The sequence below is a fragment of the Neocloeon triangulifer genome, unplaced genomic scaffold (assembly GCF_031216515.1).
Source record: "Neocloeon triangulifer isolate White Clay Creek 2 clone unplaced genomic scaffold, ASM3121651v1 ptg000017l, whole genome shotgun sequence".
In the NCBI taxonomy this organism is placed as follows: domain Eukaryota; kingdom Metazoa; phylum Arthropoda; class Insecta; order Ephemeroptera; family Baetidae; genus Neocloeon; species Neocloeon triangulifer.
In genome coordinates, this window is record NW_026775559.1 from 2,922,303 (window position 1) to 2,942,280 (window position 19,978).

General features: G+C 35.0%; 1 protein-coding gene across 4 annotated transcripts in view; it reads right to left on the reverse strand.

Annotated features, from left to right (window-relative positions):
• Positions 1-19,978, reverse strand: part of LOC132203520 (ankyrin repeat and BTB/POZ domain-containing protein 2) — a 45,906-nt gene that overhangs the window by 11,544 nt on the left and 14,384 nt on the right. For 2 of the 4 annotated variants that reach the window (XM_059631345.1, XM_059631343.1), the window contains exons 1-3: positions 13,552-13,767; positions 12,416-12,746; positions 10,563-10,794 (exon numbers count right to left, since the gene is read on the reverse strand). In XM_059631345.1, the coding sequence (XP_059487328.1) occupies positions 10,563-10,794; positions 12,416-12,746; positions 13,552-13,762 (774 nt within the window). In that variant the 5' untranslated portion in view covers positions 13,763-13,767. Of the gene's footprint in view, positions 1-8,966; positions 9,138-10,562; positions 10,795-12,415; positions 12,747-13,551; positions 13,768-18,526; positions 18,678-19,978 lie in introns of those variants that run through there. The other 2 variants (XM_059631346.1, XM_059631347.1) reach the window with 2 other exon arrangements.

Here is a 19,978-nt window from a genome sequence, read left to right on the forward strand (position 1 = left end):
AAGGAATAACAAATTAATTAGTATACGCACCAAGAAAAAGAATGTTTTGCTGATGAATGAAAGTAATTTAATTCCTCACACATAAATGAATTAATAAAAATGGTTAAAAAAAAACTCTACCCTCAACTTTCCTTTTTATTAAAAATATTTGAGAAATCTTGAATCATTCAAAAAGTTAAATGAACTTAAAAATTCCAAAACGTTACAGATTTATGACGTTGGAACAATTATGTGCATTTTATGTGTGCTTCATTATTGCTATTACCACGGGACGTCACTCCGTTTTTTACGACGTAAGCGAGATCAAAACACATTTTACGAGCGTGCCAGTGAAATAACGCATGGTTTTATGATTGATATTATTAGTGTCTGCATGCCGCGTGCATCTCAAATGCACCTCTGACGGCGCGGCATTATTTAGAGAGAGAAGAAAAATTGCAATGCCGATCTTGACGTACTTTGTGTGTTGGACTGCGTGCCGATAAATCAGAACCGACTGACTTGAAAGTGCACATAATTTTTTTCTGGATGCACTCAACCAGAACATAAGATAAATAGCGTGCCACTAAATTTTTACTTAACTTTCAAACTTGAGAATAATAAACAATATTTCTGTTGCGAGAGAATTAAAAGTACTTACTAAATATTATTTAATTTTTTGGCAGTCAATTTTTTTAATTGCTTCATAAAACATTAAAATTTTTAGATTTACACATTTGTAAATCATTTATAAAATTTTCATATAAATGTACTCTCTTTTAGACTTCTATGAAGAATAAATAATAAATATATGTAAATTGAAAAAAAAAATAACTGAAACTCGATTAAAATGTGAACAAATCAGGCATCTTTCACACACAAAAATCTTCAAAATGGAAAAAATAGAAAAGGAAGTTTAATTAAATTGACTGTCAACAAAAGTATCACAAGTACTGCGCAAGTACTGCGCAAGTACTTCGCAAGTAAAGCGGAAGTACTTCGCAAGTAATGCGCAAGTAACGCGTAAGTACTTCGCAAGTAAAGCGTAAGTACTTCGCAAGTACTTCGCAAGTAACGCGCAAGTAATCCGTAAGTAATTTTTAAGTACTTCGCAAGTAAAGTGTAAGTACTTCGAAAGTACTTCGTAAGTAATGCGTAAGTACTTCGCAAGTAAAGTGTAAGTACTTCGCAAGTAATGCGCAAGTAACGCGCAAGTAACGCGCAAGTAATCCGTAAGTAATGCGTAAGTACTTCGCAAGTAAAGCGCAAGTACTTCGCAAGTAAAGCGCAAGTAATGCACAAGTACTGTACAGTACTATTGGTACTAGTAGCACCACTTGAAATATTAAAAAGTATTATTTTCAGTCGATTTTATTAAATCAAGTTTTGCGTTTTCTTAGACAAAAGACGCAAGTATTTGCAATAATTCCGTTGAGTCATTGGCCAACCCTTAACGCCCTGGCCACACGTTTTACCGCCATGCTGTTGGACAGTTTCCACATAGACAGTTTCCTGCACTACAAAAAGTTCACATTAAGTCTGACCGAGTCTGACCAAAGTCAAAGGTCTTGTCATTCTTGCATATAATCATTTTCTAACTTCATTCTTTCTGTCAGACCGTTTTTCCGAGCTGTCAAATTGCCAATATAAATTAATCGTCAGTCTGATGTTTGCAAGCAGCTCTGAAGAAAACAGATTTATTTGATTCAAAATACATGACATCTAAGTGCTTGAAAGGAAAAAAAATCCTTCTTTATCACGACTAGGCACATATATGTCTGCTGTAAATAATAAATAAATAAAAACAAACACTCTTAAAAATATTACAGCCACTTCATCGCTCAAGCAGAATAAAAATATATTATACGCTCTTGTTGAAGGAATTTGTCACTCAAGCGATGATTAATTGACACCGCGAGCTGCTTTCTCGGCGCAAAGTGTGTTTTAAATCACACACACAAGAGACGCGATAATTTATTATTGAAATTAATGGAACGGAATATGCAGCGACCGATTACATTGATTCATGTTTAATCAAATGACGGAACAGCTTTGGAATTCAAAGAAAAGTCCGCTGGAAATAGAGAGGCTGAATTTGACAAGCATTTTGAAATTTTGGATGAAATAAAAATAAATAAATGATATTAAACCCGTTTTAATTAAAAACTCTTTGAAGCGAAATTCATTATTATTTTTTCTATTTCGTGTGAAAATTTTTAAATAATACTAAACTTATATACTTACTTACTTACTTGCGCCGCTTGAAAAATAAAAAAATTCATTTCTCGATGTTTTTATGTTTCCTAAGCTTCATAGCTACACTTCTTAATATAGAAAAGCTTTTTTGCAAATTTAACTTGAGCAAATTTTAAGGGTTGGCTGCTATTTTTGAAATGATAAATAGTAGCTCAATTGCATCGTTAAAATGATTTTCTTCATCAATCCAATGCTAATTTTTTTGTGCTTGATTCCAAAGAGGCATCTGAAAAATGCCCTCGCAAGTTTTATAGCAATCATCTTCCTTCAAAATATGGCCTATTTAATTCTCTATAGCAATTAAACCATTCTTTAATTAATTTTATGGTGCCAGCGTAATTAGATTGCCGCGTAATTCCTGATGATGCGAGGAGCGTTTATTTTGAGTTTAAAAAGGGGCAAAAAATCGGCGCAATCACGGTGAGTAATTAGAGCCGAGGCCGAATTATTAAAAGCTGCGCGCAAATTGCCGAGATGTGCTTCTGGTGAGGCCGTGATTAATAACAATATTTTGCCAGCGAATCGCAGTGCGAGTGATGACTTACAAAACAGCAAAAGCCAAGAGAGAGAAGACAACAAAAAACGACGACTCGGGGACAATGTACAGCTGTGGGGATAAAAGAAAAATTAAATTTCGCTGCCGGCGAATATGGAATATGCCGTACGTATTCAAAACCGGTTGGCCGGACGGCGACGTCTCTCCTCTGCCCAGCGAAAATAATAATCATCGTAATCTTCTCTCTCGGTCCGAGACTCTTCTCGCGCCGTGTGTAATTTCGCTCGAATTTTAATTTGGCCGTAAATTAATGACACGAGCACCAGACACGACTAATTAAAAGAGCTTTATGTGTCCGAAATCTTTCACGACTACTTAAAATTTCTCGCCTTTGGTTATCTCAACAAATAAAGCTATAAAAGTGCTAAAGCAATTATTAAAAAATTATGTTAATTCAAAAAATTATGATACACACTTTCTCCGATTAATTGAAACTTGGAAGTGTCAATAGAGGTTTTCTTATTTACTGCTTGTTTGTTGATTGGTTGCATTGAAGCTTTATTGATAAAAAAGTGGACAGTCGTGGCCGATAAATAATGACACAATATGACAGAATTGCTGGCGTGCGGTCAGAATATTAATTCTAAATACAGCTGAGGAATTGTTTCTCAGAAGGTTTTACTCGATTTGTTATTTATTTGTCATGCAAACAGTAAAAGTTTAAGTAATCTGAAGTAAAGTGCATTAATTTCAAGGAATTTCTAAATATAAAGAGCTAGAAAAGCAAAGTTACCAAGAAAATAAATAATGTATCGCTTTTAACGTTAGACATTTATTAATTATAATTATTTTTCATTTAATAAAAGCAAAATATGAAAAATAAGGTGGATTCTGGTAAATAAAAAAAACGTTATTTATAAATTTTCTCATCCCATTCATATTCAAATAGAAAATTTGAACATAAGATTGAATTGCCAGAAAATTCAACGAGCTCAAACTATGAAAAACTTGCAGACAATTTATTCAGAATCTATATCAAGTTAAACGTGCCACGATGAGCATTGAAATAGTGATACAAAATATTGCAAAATTCAAATTCAATCTTACTAAACAATATAATTTTTTCTACGCCTCTGTAACTAATTGAAATTTGATCTAACCTTTGAATATATTGGGTGGGTGTCATTTCTGTCCTGCACGACACAGATCCATATAATAAAATCTCTCACGCGAAATTTCCACCTGACTTATGCAAGTGGCATGTAATTTTGAGTGCAAAAACTTCACATTACGCAACCTGAATTTTTCACCAGAGAACATAATATAACACAAAGTGCAACAAAGTTGATTTCCCACGTCAATTTGTACCACGAAATTAGCGAACGGGGGCGATTGGGTTTCACTCGGCCGGAACTCGTACTCGGCAGCCCATTCGAAGGCGAGATCGAATTTCACGCAGCATCACTCGCTCTATTTGCATAACAGCGGCAGCTGCTCTACGCCAAGTGGAAGAAAATAAAAGTGGTCGCTCTCTGCTCTTTTCAATTCCGAGAGATTTGCTCTCTGTGAATGCAGCACTCGCTTTTGTCAGGGGCTGCACGATGACGATGGTCCACCGCTGGCCTTGAGCGAAGCCACTGGCTGGGAATCTCATTTCTTTACACACACACAAAGATCCTCCCAGTGCATGCATCTAAAAACCGACGGACGGACCTTTTCTGCGTTTTGCTCATTATTCTCTCGCACCTCGTTCCAACGTACCAAACCCTCTTTATTTGCTCAGATTGTTGATTTTAGACTAAAAACGCCTGAAAGCCAATGCAATTAAACAATTTGTTTAAAACAAATTTTTATAGAAGTGTGTAATTTAATTTGTAGCCTTTGCAAGCTTAGTTTCAAAAAAGGTTAAAGCTTAAATGATTGAATGCAGAAATTTCTTTTTAGTTTAACAAAAGCCTTTGTTAATTGATCCATAAATGATTGTATAGTATAACATTCATTAATACAGTTCCATATTATGTTTTTATTTTTGTCCACAATAGTTGTTTTTTTTTCTTTATTATAACTGGCAAGAATACTGTAATTTTAGTCAAATATATCACATTCCATATATTTAAATCGAGCGCAATACCTTAAGAAACTTAAGAATAATATAAATTTGTTCTGCAAAACTTAAAACTACCTATTTTCCTGCGCTAAAGATTTGATCTCGCCAAACTCAATTGGTGCAGCACGAGGAGTGCTTACGTTTTGCCAAGTGTGTGTTAATAATATTTTATGGCTCGTGCACTCGTGATTAAATCGAGTGGCCGGTCGGTCTGCTCCGCGCCACACAAAGAATAAAACCCGCCGGTCCAATCGGTGCACTTGTGTATATTGCTCCCCAGCTGGTGCACATCTAAATGGACGCAGAAATAAAAAAAAAACGACCGCCTGGCGAGCAAGTGCCGCGGACAGGCCAAATTGAATAATGCAACGCTCTGGCGCAGAAAGCTGCTTTTTGCCGGGCTTTATTTCTCTTGCGATTTTACTTGTTTCTTACGCGATTCACTCATTTTATATAATTGACAAGAGAGCAGTGAAATCGAAAAAAACAGCTCACCTCATTCAAGTGCAGTACCACACAAAGCGCTCCTTTTTATCTAAATTAAATATATATTTGAACTTTCAAATCGCACACAAAAGGTTTATAATTTAACTTTGTTTATTTTTATGCGTTTTTCTTCCGTTTAGAAAGCATTGCAAATTTCCTATTCAAACTCATAAAATTTCATTTCTAAATACTGGGCACAACATTCTTTTACTATTTAGATAGGATGAGAGCTTTGAAATTTCCACAAAGTTTTGAGCGTGAAATTTCCATTTTTCATTTGTGTCTTCCAAGCGTGAAAATTTTCCTCCACCGCTCAACAGGTTTCACACAATACGATTTATATGAGGTTGCCTGTGCCCTTCGAAGAAGTTCTGTATAGGGGCTGAGGGCGTATTCTTTCTTGCTTGGGAGAGGGATGAGGGCTACTGCTTTAACAATAAAAGGGTTCAGGGAGGAGGAAAGGCAGTCGTAAATTGCTTTTACAAATGGAAAAGGAATCGTTTTATGTTGGGAGCAGGTAGGCTGGTTTTAATTAAAATGCTTTCCAATCCACGGGGCTCATTCATTTTGTTATCGGCCGGCTAACAAGAATAAAGGAATAAAAGACTGGCCGATGGGTGGAGATTTGGAGGGATCGAATTCCAGCAGATCGAGAGAGGAAGTTATGTTAAATACCCACAGTCACGCTGGCCACAAAGAAAATTGAAAAAAAAACAGGGTTGCTCAATTTCTGGCTGCTGACCAATTATTCAATTTAGAATTTTTTAAGAAGAGAAAAAACGCCGAAAGAATTTGAAATATTTTAGAGTGTTTATTAAATTATTTGATAATTTGTTTTTTAATTATATATTTTTTTTTAAATCTTATTGGAAGCGTCAGCTATACCAGCAGGTCTGTAGTAATTATATCAAAATTTTGGCTAATGTCTTTTAAAATGAAGCAAAAAATAATAATTGCAAAGATGGAGTGAAATTAAATTCAAATTTAAACAGTCCTTTTAACAATTTAAGCGTGTAATTATTCGCTTCATATTTCATTACACACTATTACGATTCAGATCGTTGAAGTGCTGATCATTACAAGATAGTTTTAGAATTAGGGTAATTTTCAAATTGCATGTTACAGTGAACTTGAGCATCATCTTTGCTAAAAAAACAAGACAATTTTTATTTTTTACTTCCCACGACGAAGAGACTTTTTTTAATATTAAAATAAAACACATTAAATTATTTTTATTTGATTATTACTGTTGTTTTTTCAAGGTTTTTTTATTAATGGCCACCAATCTCCTTCTCATCAGTCCACGCAATTTAACCGCGGCCGTTGGAAATTATTTTTCCGAAAAGTGAAACCAGCCTCTCGGACTCGCCCGTTGATGGCCAACATCATTCCACACTAATTCCTCTGCGTCGATGAATAAACATGAGCTTTATTAGTCTGGCGCTCTCGCGAGATTGAGAAAAAAAATCTTCAAGTTGCATGCGTGAATTCTGTGAGAATGCAACTTTTCGGCTGGAGATCGCGTGCGTCACATCCACAAGAATCGAGAGCGTCCATAAAAATTTATACGACGCGCGATCACACAAATGAATGCTTTTGATATGACGGTGGGGATTAATTTCGGAGAGTTTTTTACTCTCTCTGTTGGGCGAGTGCCGGCGGCGACTGAGAGCCGAGAGGAGCGTGATGATTTTCGGGAGGAAAAGAAAAGCAGAGCGCGCAGAGTTCTCGGTAATTACTGTACGCAGGCGAGGCACCGAACGTACAAAAAATGGCCAGAAGCAAAAAGGAAAATTATAAGAAAGGTTTTTTCTCTTTTTCGTCATTGCTCCTAAGATATTTAACCCCAATTCAGTAGCAGCAGTAGATTAATATCAGATTTAGTATTTGTGTTATATTTATGTGTAATTTTTAAATTTTGGAATTATATAAAGATACATGAACCTCTCAGATTATGGTCGAGTTTGACACAGTAATATTTTTAATGAAAGCTTCAAAATTTATTTAATTTTGGTCATTGCAAAATTTCATTTTCCCTCATTAAAATATTTTATATAACGTACATCAAGAAGAGTAAAAAATTAAATAAAAACGTTTATTCTTAATTAATATTGTAATAAGTCAAAGCACTTTATATGATTCATTTATTAAAAAAAATTAAATAAATAAATAATTTAGTTATTTCATAATTTACAAATAAAAGTTTTGCTAAAATAAATTCAACAGTAAAAGTAGCGTCAGCGTCCGACAAGAATGATAAATGGGCGTCGCAAAATAATGAGACAATTAATAATCCGCCCCTGCTACAAGAAAAATGAGCTACGCGATAATTAGATTCGGCTGGGTTATCATCTTTTTAATATTTTAGCGCGCAAGGAGAGTTCCCAGGCGAGCCGAAGACGCCCTTTTTTTCTTGCGCGCCAATACAATTCATTTCCATGTCAATCAGCACCGATAAAGATACGCGAAAACCATTCATCAAGTCGCGACGGAGAGTCGGACAATTCTGATATTTGCATTTAGCAGCAGAGAGAGGATCAACACCATCATCAACAAAAGTCTTGTTTTACATTTTCAGCAGACTCCGCACGTTCGCTCTTTGATCGACCTGTTTTTCAGCGGCCAAGCAAAACAAGATTCGCTAGCAGAAATCCTCTTTTGCCACTGCGCTGAAAAACACACACACTGCCAGCCAGCAGTCGAGTGGTGAGGAAAAAAGCTGCACAGATTCGCATTCCAAAGACCCTTTTGGTCTTGAACTTTTGAAAACACTGCCTGGCGAAGGCCATGTTTGGAACAACCGGCTGCTTAGGTGGGATAAATCCCGAAAAAATTAATCGCAGCATATTGAAACTTGATTAAAGATTTTAATTTTATTTTTGTCTCTGAGTTGGTACGTGTTTAATTTATTATTAAAATCAAAATTTAAAACGAAAATGATGAATTTTAGAAAAAAAATTATTTTAATGTTATTTTAACTGTAAGAACTTTATTACTTTGAATTTCATTTCATTCTTACTTTTGGTTTGCATAAATCAGTATTATATATCCCTTTTTAAAAATTAAATAACATGTAATTAAAAAAATTATTTGTATCGTTTGCTGCAAATGCGAAAGGAAAGGAAAACATTTAAATTAGCAAGAATATTTCATACAATTGTCAATTGCCCTAGCTTTCTTTTCTAATGAGTGACTCTCAATCATATCAACTCAGGCTATTCTTTAATTATATTTGTTTTTCTTGATTTTGACTTTGCAGTCGATAAAGCTCCTTTAAAGGACGAGTTTGAAAAAAAAATCTAGCTTTTCTTCTCGCCCAAATTTTCCTTGCAATTGTTTTCAGCAAACTGTGCTATTTTAAGAAATAATATCGATCAGCAGTCCTTAAATAATGAAAAGTATATTTTTAAAATTTTAAAATATACGTTTGATTATTTTTATTATTATATATTTAATATATTAAGCATTTAAAATTTTAAATTTCTTTCACAACCGGAAATTTTGCTCCAAATCTAAAAATATTTTCAAACTTTTCTCTTAAGGGAGTCGCAAAATATTGAATTAAACTAATTAAAGATAGTCCGGAATCTATTAAAAACGAGGAAAACGTGCAAAATAACGCCAGAAAACACTCAATCGTACCTTCTAAAAATTTCCTCCTGAAAAACAGCAGATGCCGGCGTCGATATCTCCTCTCGAGAGTTAGTTCCCAAGCACCAAATTTGCCGAAATCTATCAAAAACTTTCGACCCTCGGAAAAGAAGAGCGAACGGGAGATGCGAGCGTGGTTCGTCTCTCGGCGAGAGCAACACATGGACTAAAAGCAAAGAACTTGGCTTGGGGCGGCGGGCAGGCAGGCGCAGGTCTTCCTAACTAAAGAGGGACCCAGGCGAGGAGAAGTACACAAGTTGGCCCGGCAGCGTCTCTTTCTCACTTCTCTCGCGCTCACATAAAAAGAGAGCCTGCATGTCGGTTGTGTATTGAAGGTCGCAGGCAAAGAAAATATCTACCTGCCGCTCTCGCCAGCTAAAAAAGAAGCAGCAGTCTGGCCGCCGAGCCAAGCCTACGCAGCCTGGCTGAGCAGACCCCTAACCCAAACCTGAATCGGCTCCTCGGCTGCACAATGAGTGGCCGAGTGTATGACCGAACCCTCTTTACCAGGGGCTTCAAATCAAATAATTTTTCCCCAAAGCAATTTGAATTTACTCCTATTAAATGAACTTTAAAAATCAACAGATGGATTTTTTAAGTTTCAGCATTTTGAATTGCAGTTTTTTTTTTAATTAAAATAGTGCTTTGAACCATTTAGAGGTTTTTTGGCAAAATAATCGCTTGTTTAACGTAAGTGATTTTGGTTGATTTAGGTTAGTTTGGAGGTAAAATTTGAACAATGATTTTTTAATGAGGAGTGAAATTAGGTCATGAACTTAAATTTACCAAAGAAGCTAATTGGATTTATACATAAATATTTTTAATAATAAAATATTAAGTAAGTAAAAGTGAATTTAAATTTCCTTACATTAAGACCCAAATTTAGATGGTCCTGTACGTAAGTGTGCTCGTAGCCGCTCGTAGCAGTTACAGGTATAATAGTGTGCGTACATAATCCTCACATATACCCAGCAATGATGCTGTTTCTCTCTCTCCTTATTCTAGAGTGTGCGCGCGCTCATAATTTATTGTGTCGCGGATTGTGCGCGATTTTCATCTGGCCGTCGGGCATTTGGATTTGGTTCGTTGAACTCCATCGCGACGCTCGGACACTTCTTCCGGTATGCACAATTAACTGCTAATTAAGCAAGAGATGCGTCGCTTGGAATTAAAATAATGTGGGCCGTGTGACCGCCAAACAAAGAGTTCCAAATTAAAAAAAAAAAGTGAAATTACTTTTCGTCTGAAAATTCATAGGAATGTTACGCAAATATAATTCCAGCCATTTATTATAAAGAAATTCTCATTTACATTAACAAAAACCTGCCAGACACAAAAGCAGCACTGGAATTGCCTGATTACACGCACGGCTGGAAAGGGTTATGGTCGACTTAGAGCTACCCACGCCTGGGTATAATTAAAAATCTTTCCTGCTGACCATATTATATACAAAAGAACGATTCATCTCAATTATTATTCTCTTGGAACGCAATGCACGTGCGTTTTTGTGTGTCAAGTGTGGTTGGTAACAATGAGTCTATTATTGAGAAGAAAGGCCTCTCTATTAAAGCAAATTAAAATTCCTACCTGTCCGCCGAGGTCCCTGGTGGGCGTGTACTTGGCAGGCGGCCCCTGAGGTCCGGCCGTCTCCACCCTGGAAGCGGGCGAGACGCGAGTCTTGAGCACCGGCACGGCCTGGGGGTCCACCGGGCCTCGGGGCACTCCTGGGGCCCCCGGGGCTCCGGGCGGTGACGGCACCAAAGAAAGACGCGGAGGCTCGCAGTTGTTGGGCACCACAGTGCGTGCAAAGTCACCGGGCCTGATAATCAGAAATTCATAAATTTAATTTTTCAAATTTCTGAAATCATATCAGAAATTAATGGTATAAATTGGCTATTTTACCTAGAAAAATATGTATTTCATTATTTTTAGAAATAAAAATGAGATGGAATTGCAGTAGAATATAATTTTTTATTTCAGTCTCTATAAAACAAAAATGTGTTTTTATACTTTTTATTATAGACAGAAAATTGAAGAGAATGTTTAAAGAGAAAGAAATTTTCAATAATCGTTTTAAGAAAGAAATAAAGTAAATTAAATTTTCAGTGAAAAATTAAAAAAAAATTGTAGATAGAAAAGGAGATTATTTTACTTAAATATGGACAGAAATAATTAAATTATTGCATTTTAGGTTCAAAATTGACCACATGAATTGACTTTCTATTAATTCTCAAGTGAAAATTAAATGATCAATTTTGGAGCCTGTATTTTTGGAAATGAATTTATTTCTATAAAATAAATGTTAAATCATGATTTTTTTATTTAAACATATCAAGATAAAAGAAAAGAAGATGAGTAAAAAAACTGATTGTGAGCGAGAAAAGTTGGTTCACGCCATGGTCAAGAGATTGCTTAATTTATTTCTAGGAAACGCTTCAGCGTCAAGTCAATTATTATTATGCGGTGAAGCTACGGACAATTAAAAAAAAAATCACTCAAAATTAGTCCACTGCAGTTCAATTCCTGGGCGAGTTCGTTGGCTTTATCTTCCTCTCGGAACTGTTATAGAAAAATCCGCATGCTCTGCCTAGAGCTCTAATTAATTACAGCAGCGCTCGGTCATTAATTTCCAGCACGGAATTAATCGTCGCTCGAGATAATCTCCGTAAGAAAGCTGTGCTCCGTCAAAAAACACGTAAAAACAAGACTTTGAGAAAATCAGACGAGCGATAAATCAGGCGCCTCTCCTCTGAACCTGCACCGCCGCGTGTGTGTGTCCTGCGTGCAGGTCAGGGCAATAAATTTGTGTGGTTAACACTTTAGTCTTTTCTAGGTGGCCTCCCACACGCACGCATTGTTAGTTTTCCTAAATATATACCTGCTGGGATATATTTGAGCAATTCATCAACCTGCCCAAAAGCCGAGAATTTAACAAATAATTCCCCTTGAACCCTGATGGATATCTTTATATTGGTGATTTCCTGCAGGATGTATATTTTATTATTTTAATTTAAAAATTTAATTTTTAAAAATGTAGATCCTACCTGATTTTGCAAATCTATATTTTTAAAATTTTAATGTTTTTATTATATTCATCGTTGTTTATTATTTGTAAATTTTTTCACAGTTTTTTTTCAAAGTGTAAATTAATTTGTTTTTAGATTGTTAATGATATTTTTGTTTAATTTAAGCTTGCAGAATCATTGAATAATTATAATACCTGTCTACTTTCAATGTTTTGATTATCAAAAATGTTATATTTAAAATCTTACTAGAAGAACATTGACGCCATCATTAAAAGTTGATGATGGATTAAATAAGAAGTCTAATTTGCAACTCTGCAAAATTAATCTCAATCCGTATTGCTAAAAACTAGAATACCAAATTCGAAGAGCCTTTGATAATAAATCTCCAGAACTTTAACTCGTTCCCGATCTCACCTGATGCAGTTTTCGTCGGCGTCCCCAACCCCTCGTTTGTAAACGTCCTTCAGTTTGAACTGAAACGCTTCGTGCACTCTTCTGCTGATGGTCATCGTCTGCATCAATCGTTTCTGCTCTTTGTTTTCCTCTTCCTTTTCTTCCTTTCCAACAATCGATGGCTCGACTTCATCTTTTTTTGCTTCGTTTGGCTGATCCGCAAGGGAAATTGCTTTGGATGTATTAGGAGGAGATGGGCTTCGTTTCGCTTGTTTCCGATAATCATTGTTGTTTAGGTCACATTTTACTGATGAATGTGCGTGGTGCTGCTGCTGCGACAGCCATTCGCTGCCTGAATTATAAAGGAGAAAAAGTATAACCACTGAATGAGAGATCTAAGTTTTTTAATTTCATTTTTGTGAATTGAATTAAATTTATTTCATTTGCAAATAGTTCATGCAAATTTTTGAGAAAACAATAAAAGTTTCATTATTTAACTTTCATCTCCAATTGAATCTCATTTAGAGAAAACGACACAGCTGGTTGGGTCTGATGAAAAAACTGACGTGAAAGAACTTGTTAACGATGCATTGGATTCACTTTTAAATCAATAATCACGGTGATAATTGGACATGCTTTGAAATAAGAAATTCTATTACGGCGCGTAATGAGTTTGCAAAATTTTATCGCGCAATAATGATTCCTTTTAATATTAAGTTAAATCATGTAGTTTTAACCTCTTAAATCAAAGGGTCATGTAAATAAGACGACTTCAGTAGGCAAAAAATCAAGGAAGTGGAACTGTCATTAAAACTTGACTGAAGTAATTAATATGTTGGTATCAATGCAATTAAGCAGAAATGATGGTTTAAGGTCTCCTTAATGAAATAGTCAAGTCAAGTCTTTTCAACAATAGTAAAGATTATATTAATTATTGGAAAATTTAACTTCAATTTTTGTAGACTTAATTTGACACTGTCTACATTCTAATATTTGGGGCACAAAATGAAAACAATTTCGTCTCATGAGCATTGCTATATCAATATTTTTAAATATTTAATTCGTCTTGAAATCTTTTGCATCAATTTTATTGGAAAAAAATTAAAAATAAATATTTTGTGGTGTGGCAATAAAATTGTCTTTTTAGGATCTCTCACCAGTGATCACATGGCTCTCGGAAAACCGATCGTCGCCCGTCCAAAAACTGGCGTTGAAATGTTTCATGCCCGTCCAAAGCCTTCGTTGGCGGTGTCCCGTGGTGGCCCACATGGGCCGGACGCGGTTGGGCTTGCTAGGGCCTCGGTTCGGGGCCCAGAGGACGAACTCGTCGGTTGCGTCGTCGGACGCGCCGCCTTTCTTCTTCACCATTTGGCTCGGACTGACTCGAATCCACTCGCCACCGCGTAAAGTCAGGGAGACAATGTTCAATGGTGTGAATTCGCTCATAAACTTTCACTGAAGCGCGCCGTGCTCGGATGCATACGAAACTGCGCGCAGCTATAATTTAGCGGTGCACAAGTTTGTGCAGCGCAATTAACAATTTAATTATCCGGCGGTATCAAAATACAAAGGCTTGCAAAATAGGAATCATTGCGCGCTCGGCGGCGGAACAATGGCCGTGCTGGGAGAGTTCATCTGCGATGGAATGTTTTTCCTTTCCTAGGGAGCGCGAACTTTTGCTTTTTATTCCGACTCACTGGCGCTGTTGTCAAATGCTGCGAGTGAAATTACTTTTTTAATTTTGTGGGGGCAGCGATTGCACAAAATTTTTTGCCTCCTGTGCTGTGTGAACAAGTAGATATGCATCAATGCAATTAATATTATGGCCACGTAATTGCCAGTGCATATATCAAGGCAAGTTCCACTTTAGGAATTTGAAAGACGAAATGAATATGAAGCCCCGACGAGTTTCAAGATTTAGAACAATTAAATTAATTAATTAATTCAAGTTAAAATTTATTTGCTAAGTATCAATAATGGTAAAAATAATAGCTTTTTATTGTGTTTGAATACAATATATGAAATCAATCACCATTCAAAATTATAAACAAAATTGGATTCATATTGAAAGTTATAAAAAAAATTTCAATGAAAATTTTGATACATCTATTGGATTCTCTACGTGTTTTTTCAATATATCAATCGGAATTAAATTAAAATTTTGCACATTCTGATGAAAGATTAAAATGCGTTAATGCACGTTGTATAATTATACTTCCATATGCAGACACAGAATTTATTTTAATAATATAAATATTTTGGAATAATATATTTGTCAATAATATTGATATATTATTTTGTTATTCAAATAATTTATAAATTATATTTAATAACACAACCTTATTGTAATAAAATAATTAAAGTGACTAAATAATTCTAAGTAACTGTAAGGTTGTGTTAAAGAGCAATTTAATTTAAAAAATGTTATTGTTGTTATACGAAATGTTATAAACACAATTCATTTTATTCAATAAGCAAATTACTGTTTTTACTACGCCACTTCTTTTGATATTATTTATAAATTGACAAATTATTTAATGTGTTCAAATAATGCAATACATCTTACCACCGGGATCAAAAAGTGCACACAACACACAATTATGAAGAATTTAATAACAAACCTTGCACCTTAGCGCAACAGTTAATTGCCGCCTCTAATTAAACACGCTCCGTTGGCAATTGAATTTATAAACAAGCTTAATAAATTTATCTGCCCACGTTGGCGTGAAATGCAATCCATCTGCATGAGCCTCATCGTATTTTATGAAGCAGGGAAAATATGTGTGTACAATAAATCCTTTCGCAACATACGGCCGCATTTAACCGTTAAATTTGACAGCAAGAGCGCCGAAAGTAGGAAGTCAATACAAATAAATTTGCGCGAATTTATTTCCGTCTCTTTAAAAAATCGCTGGAGTATAACTGACCTGCCTCTGAAAATGGAGATTTAAGAAGTCGTAAAGGTTTTACTGTTATGTATACCTTTTGCACAATATGCAGCACAGAGGGTATAAATATTTATCCTCAGCAAAACTCAAATAATCCTAAATCAAGCAGAATCAAAAGATGGCAATCTTTACTGGTTTGGAAAAAACACGGCTGTAAATAATTCACTGGGGATGTACATTTTTATAATGCAAGAGTTTCTCTCGTCTTAAATTGCCGAGAGTTTTATTATCGTTTTGAATTATAAATTATACAACCGTGGTATGTAATCATAACTCAAACACAAGACCCAAGGACGCAAAACTGCAGGCTCGTATATTTATTTCATTTTCACATCGGATTTCTCATTATTGTGGTCGCCAACTCCAATTATATGCGAGAGTTCGAAATGTAATTTATTCTTCTGTGTACATCCAGAAGTCAAAATGTTATTATACACGTGCTGTACTTCGACGCAATATAAACGCTATAAACCACCAAGTCTGTTATATTCTTGTTCGATTTGAGCATAACTGTGGTCTGCACCGAGAGATTAAATAAAATAGTTTGGTATATTGAGAGTTTGCTTATTTGTTATTTGTTCTTGGTGCGTTTCTATTTGAAGATTTTATCTTTGTTCCCTGTGTTTTTCTATATGCGTTTAAGTCAGACATTTATCAAATATAATTGACACAACAAACGCTGAATCAGCTTATTTGTTCTGTGGAACTTTGATTGTGTACCAATAATTGCGCATGATCCTTCAAATCGTTTTATACCATTTTACAGACATGACCTCCAGAGCCCTTCTTATCTTCTAATTACCACAATAATTTTGATTTGTTTCGTTTTTCCCGCTTTTTCTTTTTGATTTTTTATTAAAAAAATAGAATGCAATAATTGTATGAAAATTTTTTGTAGTAATTACTAGTTAATTTTTTTTATGAGTGTTAAAAAACATATTATCGAATTTTCATGGTATTTAAATCCAAGAGTTCATTTCCAAATCAGGAGCGCATAATCATTTCAGTCGTTTAATTTTATTTTGATGTAATAATTTGATGTAAAATGTTGTGATATTTAAAAAATGTATCAGAATGAAGAATAAATAAGATAAAAAGGACTTCATTAATTTCGTCACTATTTTCTTCAGTAAGGTTAAATAAATAATTAAAACATCGTGCTATCTGATTATATTACTGAAAATTTAAGAATGAGATCACGATCAATTATTATGGTTTTAAGTTGAAATGTGCTGTATTAAATAAATAATAAATAAAAATTGTGAGTAATTTTTATAGTTAGAATAAAATTTTAATTTTAGATTAGCTTTGGCCATACTTTTTTTTTAATTTTATCTGGTATTATGACCTTCAAGGATGAATTTTGAGTAAATAGAGACGCAACGCAATGAAAGTAACCGCAAATATATATAAAAAAGATTGCGGTTACACTAGCCGAAAAATGGTCAGGAAATAACACACTGAACAATAAATAAAAACCAGCTTGACTATCAAATTTATGTCTTTCCAACGAAATAGTGTAATTTTCGCTTCGCTACGGTTGCTGACACGCCTAGCTGATATGCAACCGGTGCGACGTTTCATATTCCGCCGCGTGAGAGACGTGAGTCGTGCATCGACAATGTTGCTGTCGACAATGGAAGGAAATGGGTGATTAAGCAAACAGATGCAGCTTCACAATCTCGCAGAGATACGTTGACACGAAAGAGGTTTCCCTTTTCGTGCGATCGCAACCTTTGACAGGATTATAAACTTCGACACCGAAATGAATGGGAATACACCTGTTAACATTCACACGCTAATACATTATGGGCATTATGGCTCAAAAATAGTAAGTCGGTGAAACCTTTTATTGAAAAGAAGAGACGCCCACGCGATCGTTCGTGCAGCCCATTCATTCGAAAACGCGATTGGCAAATTAATTTTTTTACAGAGGCGCATGCCGGTTATACAGAGTGGAAATTGTTCTCAGGATCATTAGCGGAGCATCACGATTTTCCCTCCTGGTTATGGATCGGAACACTCACGAAAGAGTGCGCGAACATAGTATAACCTTTATCGTGCATATTAATTTATTATTGGGAATTCATATATGATGAGAAATAATAGTATTTAAGACTTTTACTGGCCATTTTTCTATGTTTATTTGCTATTTTATTTCAGAAACATTTCTTATTTAAAAGATATTTTAATTAGAAAACAATGTTCCAAATATTCATTCATAATAAATTTTTATTTGGTAATTTTTTCATCTCTTTTGCTGATAAAAATGCCAACGGTAAAATTTCATTGCTTTCAATCTCAAAGGCAAAATTATCTAGAATGGAAAATTCTATTTTAAATATGAAACTAAAAAAACTGTGTAAATTCCACTTCATTACCTCTTTACAGATGAAACCCATTTTTTTTTTTTTTTGCCTAGATTTAATTCTTGGGGTCTGTTTTGAACGCATGTAGCCTCCGGATACTTTGTCACTCACAATAAAACTATAAATAATCTTTTTATTAGCTTCCTTGAAATTCTAACTTGGCGACTGTGGAGCGCCGAGATCACGCGAAATCTCCACAGCACCTTTTACTCCTTGTCAGGTGAAGTAAAATTCACAGCCGGTAGTTTAGTCAGGAGCCGGCAGGTACCGCCTCGCTCCAGCTACCCTGACACACTCTTTGCAACCTGAGACCACGGCTGTGAACTATAATTTATTTTAAAAGTTATTACGTAAATATAAAAAGCAAAGTTAAGAAAGGAGAAAGGAAAAATGAGATTTTTTTTCATTTTTATGTTTGAAAAACTACTGATATATTCAAGAAAGCTGTCTGGTGAAAAATGAAATTTGGTTTCAAATTTTAGTAGCAAAATCCCATAGGTTATGTTATTTCTCTGAAAAAGAAAAAATCTCCAGAGAAAACTAACTAAACACTAAGCATTAAAATTTATAAAATTTCTTATTTCCAAAGAAAACAAGGAAAATTAATTAAAAATAGGTATTTGTCTTTGAAAAAGCGAGTTTCTAATTGAAATTGCAATTGTATGATCATCAAAAACTTTGTTTATGAAAACTATTTAGTTTCCCATAATTTTTAATCAGATTAGTAAAAATTCATTCTCAATCAAGTAGAATAATAATGTGGGCCTTTCCAACGATCTAAATTTGCAACTAAATAAATAAATGTCTGTACTCACCGTCTTGGTTTGGGTCTGATGATCTCATGGTCCGAGAGGGGGCCTCTGTAGTGATCGGCGTCCCTGAATTCAGGGATGGGCGGGTGCTGACTTGCAGTGGTCATGGTGCGCTAGGTCAGTGCTTAAGGTCGCACGCACCTACAGCATTTTTCTGCAACAAAATTACAGGCCTTCAGTGAGCTGTTGAATCGTTGCAAACGTTCTCGTGCGGTCACGTATAATAACTAACATTCGCAAAAGAGGTGGGCGTCAAAGAAAAGAACAAGAGGAGTGTTTTTCAATCAAATGTGGCTTTTTCACTTTTTGCCGGCAAAACAAGGCGAGGCGTGAGATAAATTGACAGGCGAGACTAAGAGAGTGCCAATTTGGGCGATCTACCAGCAAATAAAGAGGTCGTAAATTACGTTGATCCAAGGATTAGTTGGTTGTAAAGAGAGGAAATAAGTGATTTTCGTTGCTATAGAATAGTTGAATAAAATCTTTTGTGAAAAGGATGTGTGCAGGTCTGAAATTTATTCATTTGCTAATAATCTCAATGGGAAATTCTCTTTGCTGAATTGAATTGATTAAGAAGTTTATTCTTAACAGGATTATTAAAATTTTGTTTAACTCCTGGAAAACTAGGCAAAGGCAAATTTAATGTTGAAAGTGGATAATTTTGTGCCATTTATTATCAGAAAATTTATACTATGATTTGAAAAAAAAAATATTACAAGACATGCAGGTTACCCTGTTTATTTTATCTGATGGTAATCATGAAAATTAAATGTTTATTTATATAATTATCAATAATTGTCTTAATAACTTTTTAGTATCGTTTTTTGAATCATTCCTAAAAGGTGAAAAAAGGTCTATCAGGATCTCGACCAAAATGGAAATTAAATTTTTTATAAAGCAAAAATCTTAATGGTGTTGTTATTTTTATACTTCAATTTAGACAAAGAAAAGCAACAAATTTTTCCTCATTGCTTCGCCGTAAAAACTGTTTTAAAATCAGGCCGCATTTTTAATTGAAGGCAGTAAAAAGCATAAAACGTTAAACGGTGGCTGCTCTAATAAAAACCGGCCCCCATCGCATATGAATAATACAAACTGCCGCTGCGTGGAAGGTTATAAAAGCGCGCGGCCCATGTTCCACAGACCTCAAGTGGAATTTTCGAAATGTTGCAAGTCATTTATTGTTATCCGCCAAAGGATTACTATAGGCAATAATATACATCCATCCTCACTCGAAAAAAAATAATAATAAATCTACCAACACGAATTTTTTAAACTCGCACACATATATATAATAACTAGAACACCTCTCGGAGCTTTTCCCCTTTTTGGACTTTGCGTGAAGCTCGCGAGGATTATTATGCTGGTCTTAATGATCATTCTGTTGTTTTCAGAGATGCGCAGCCCCTGGCTCTGGTCATCTGAGGAGGAGAGACGCCAGCTTGGCACGATCAA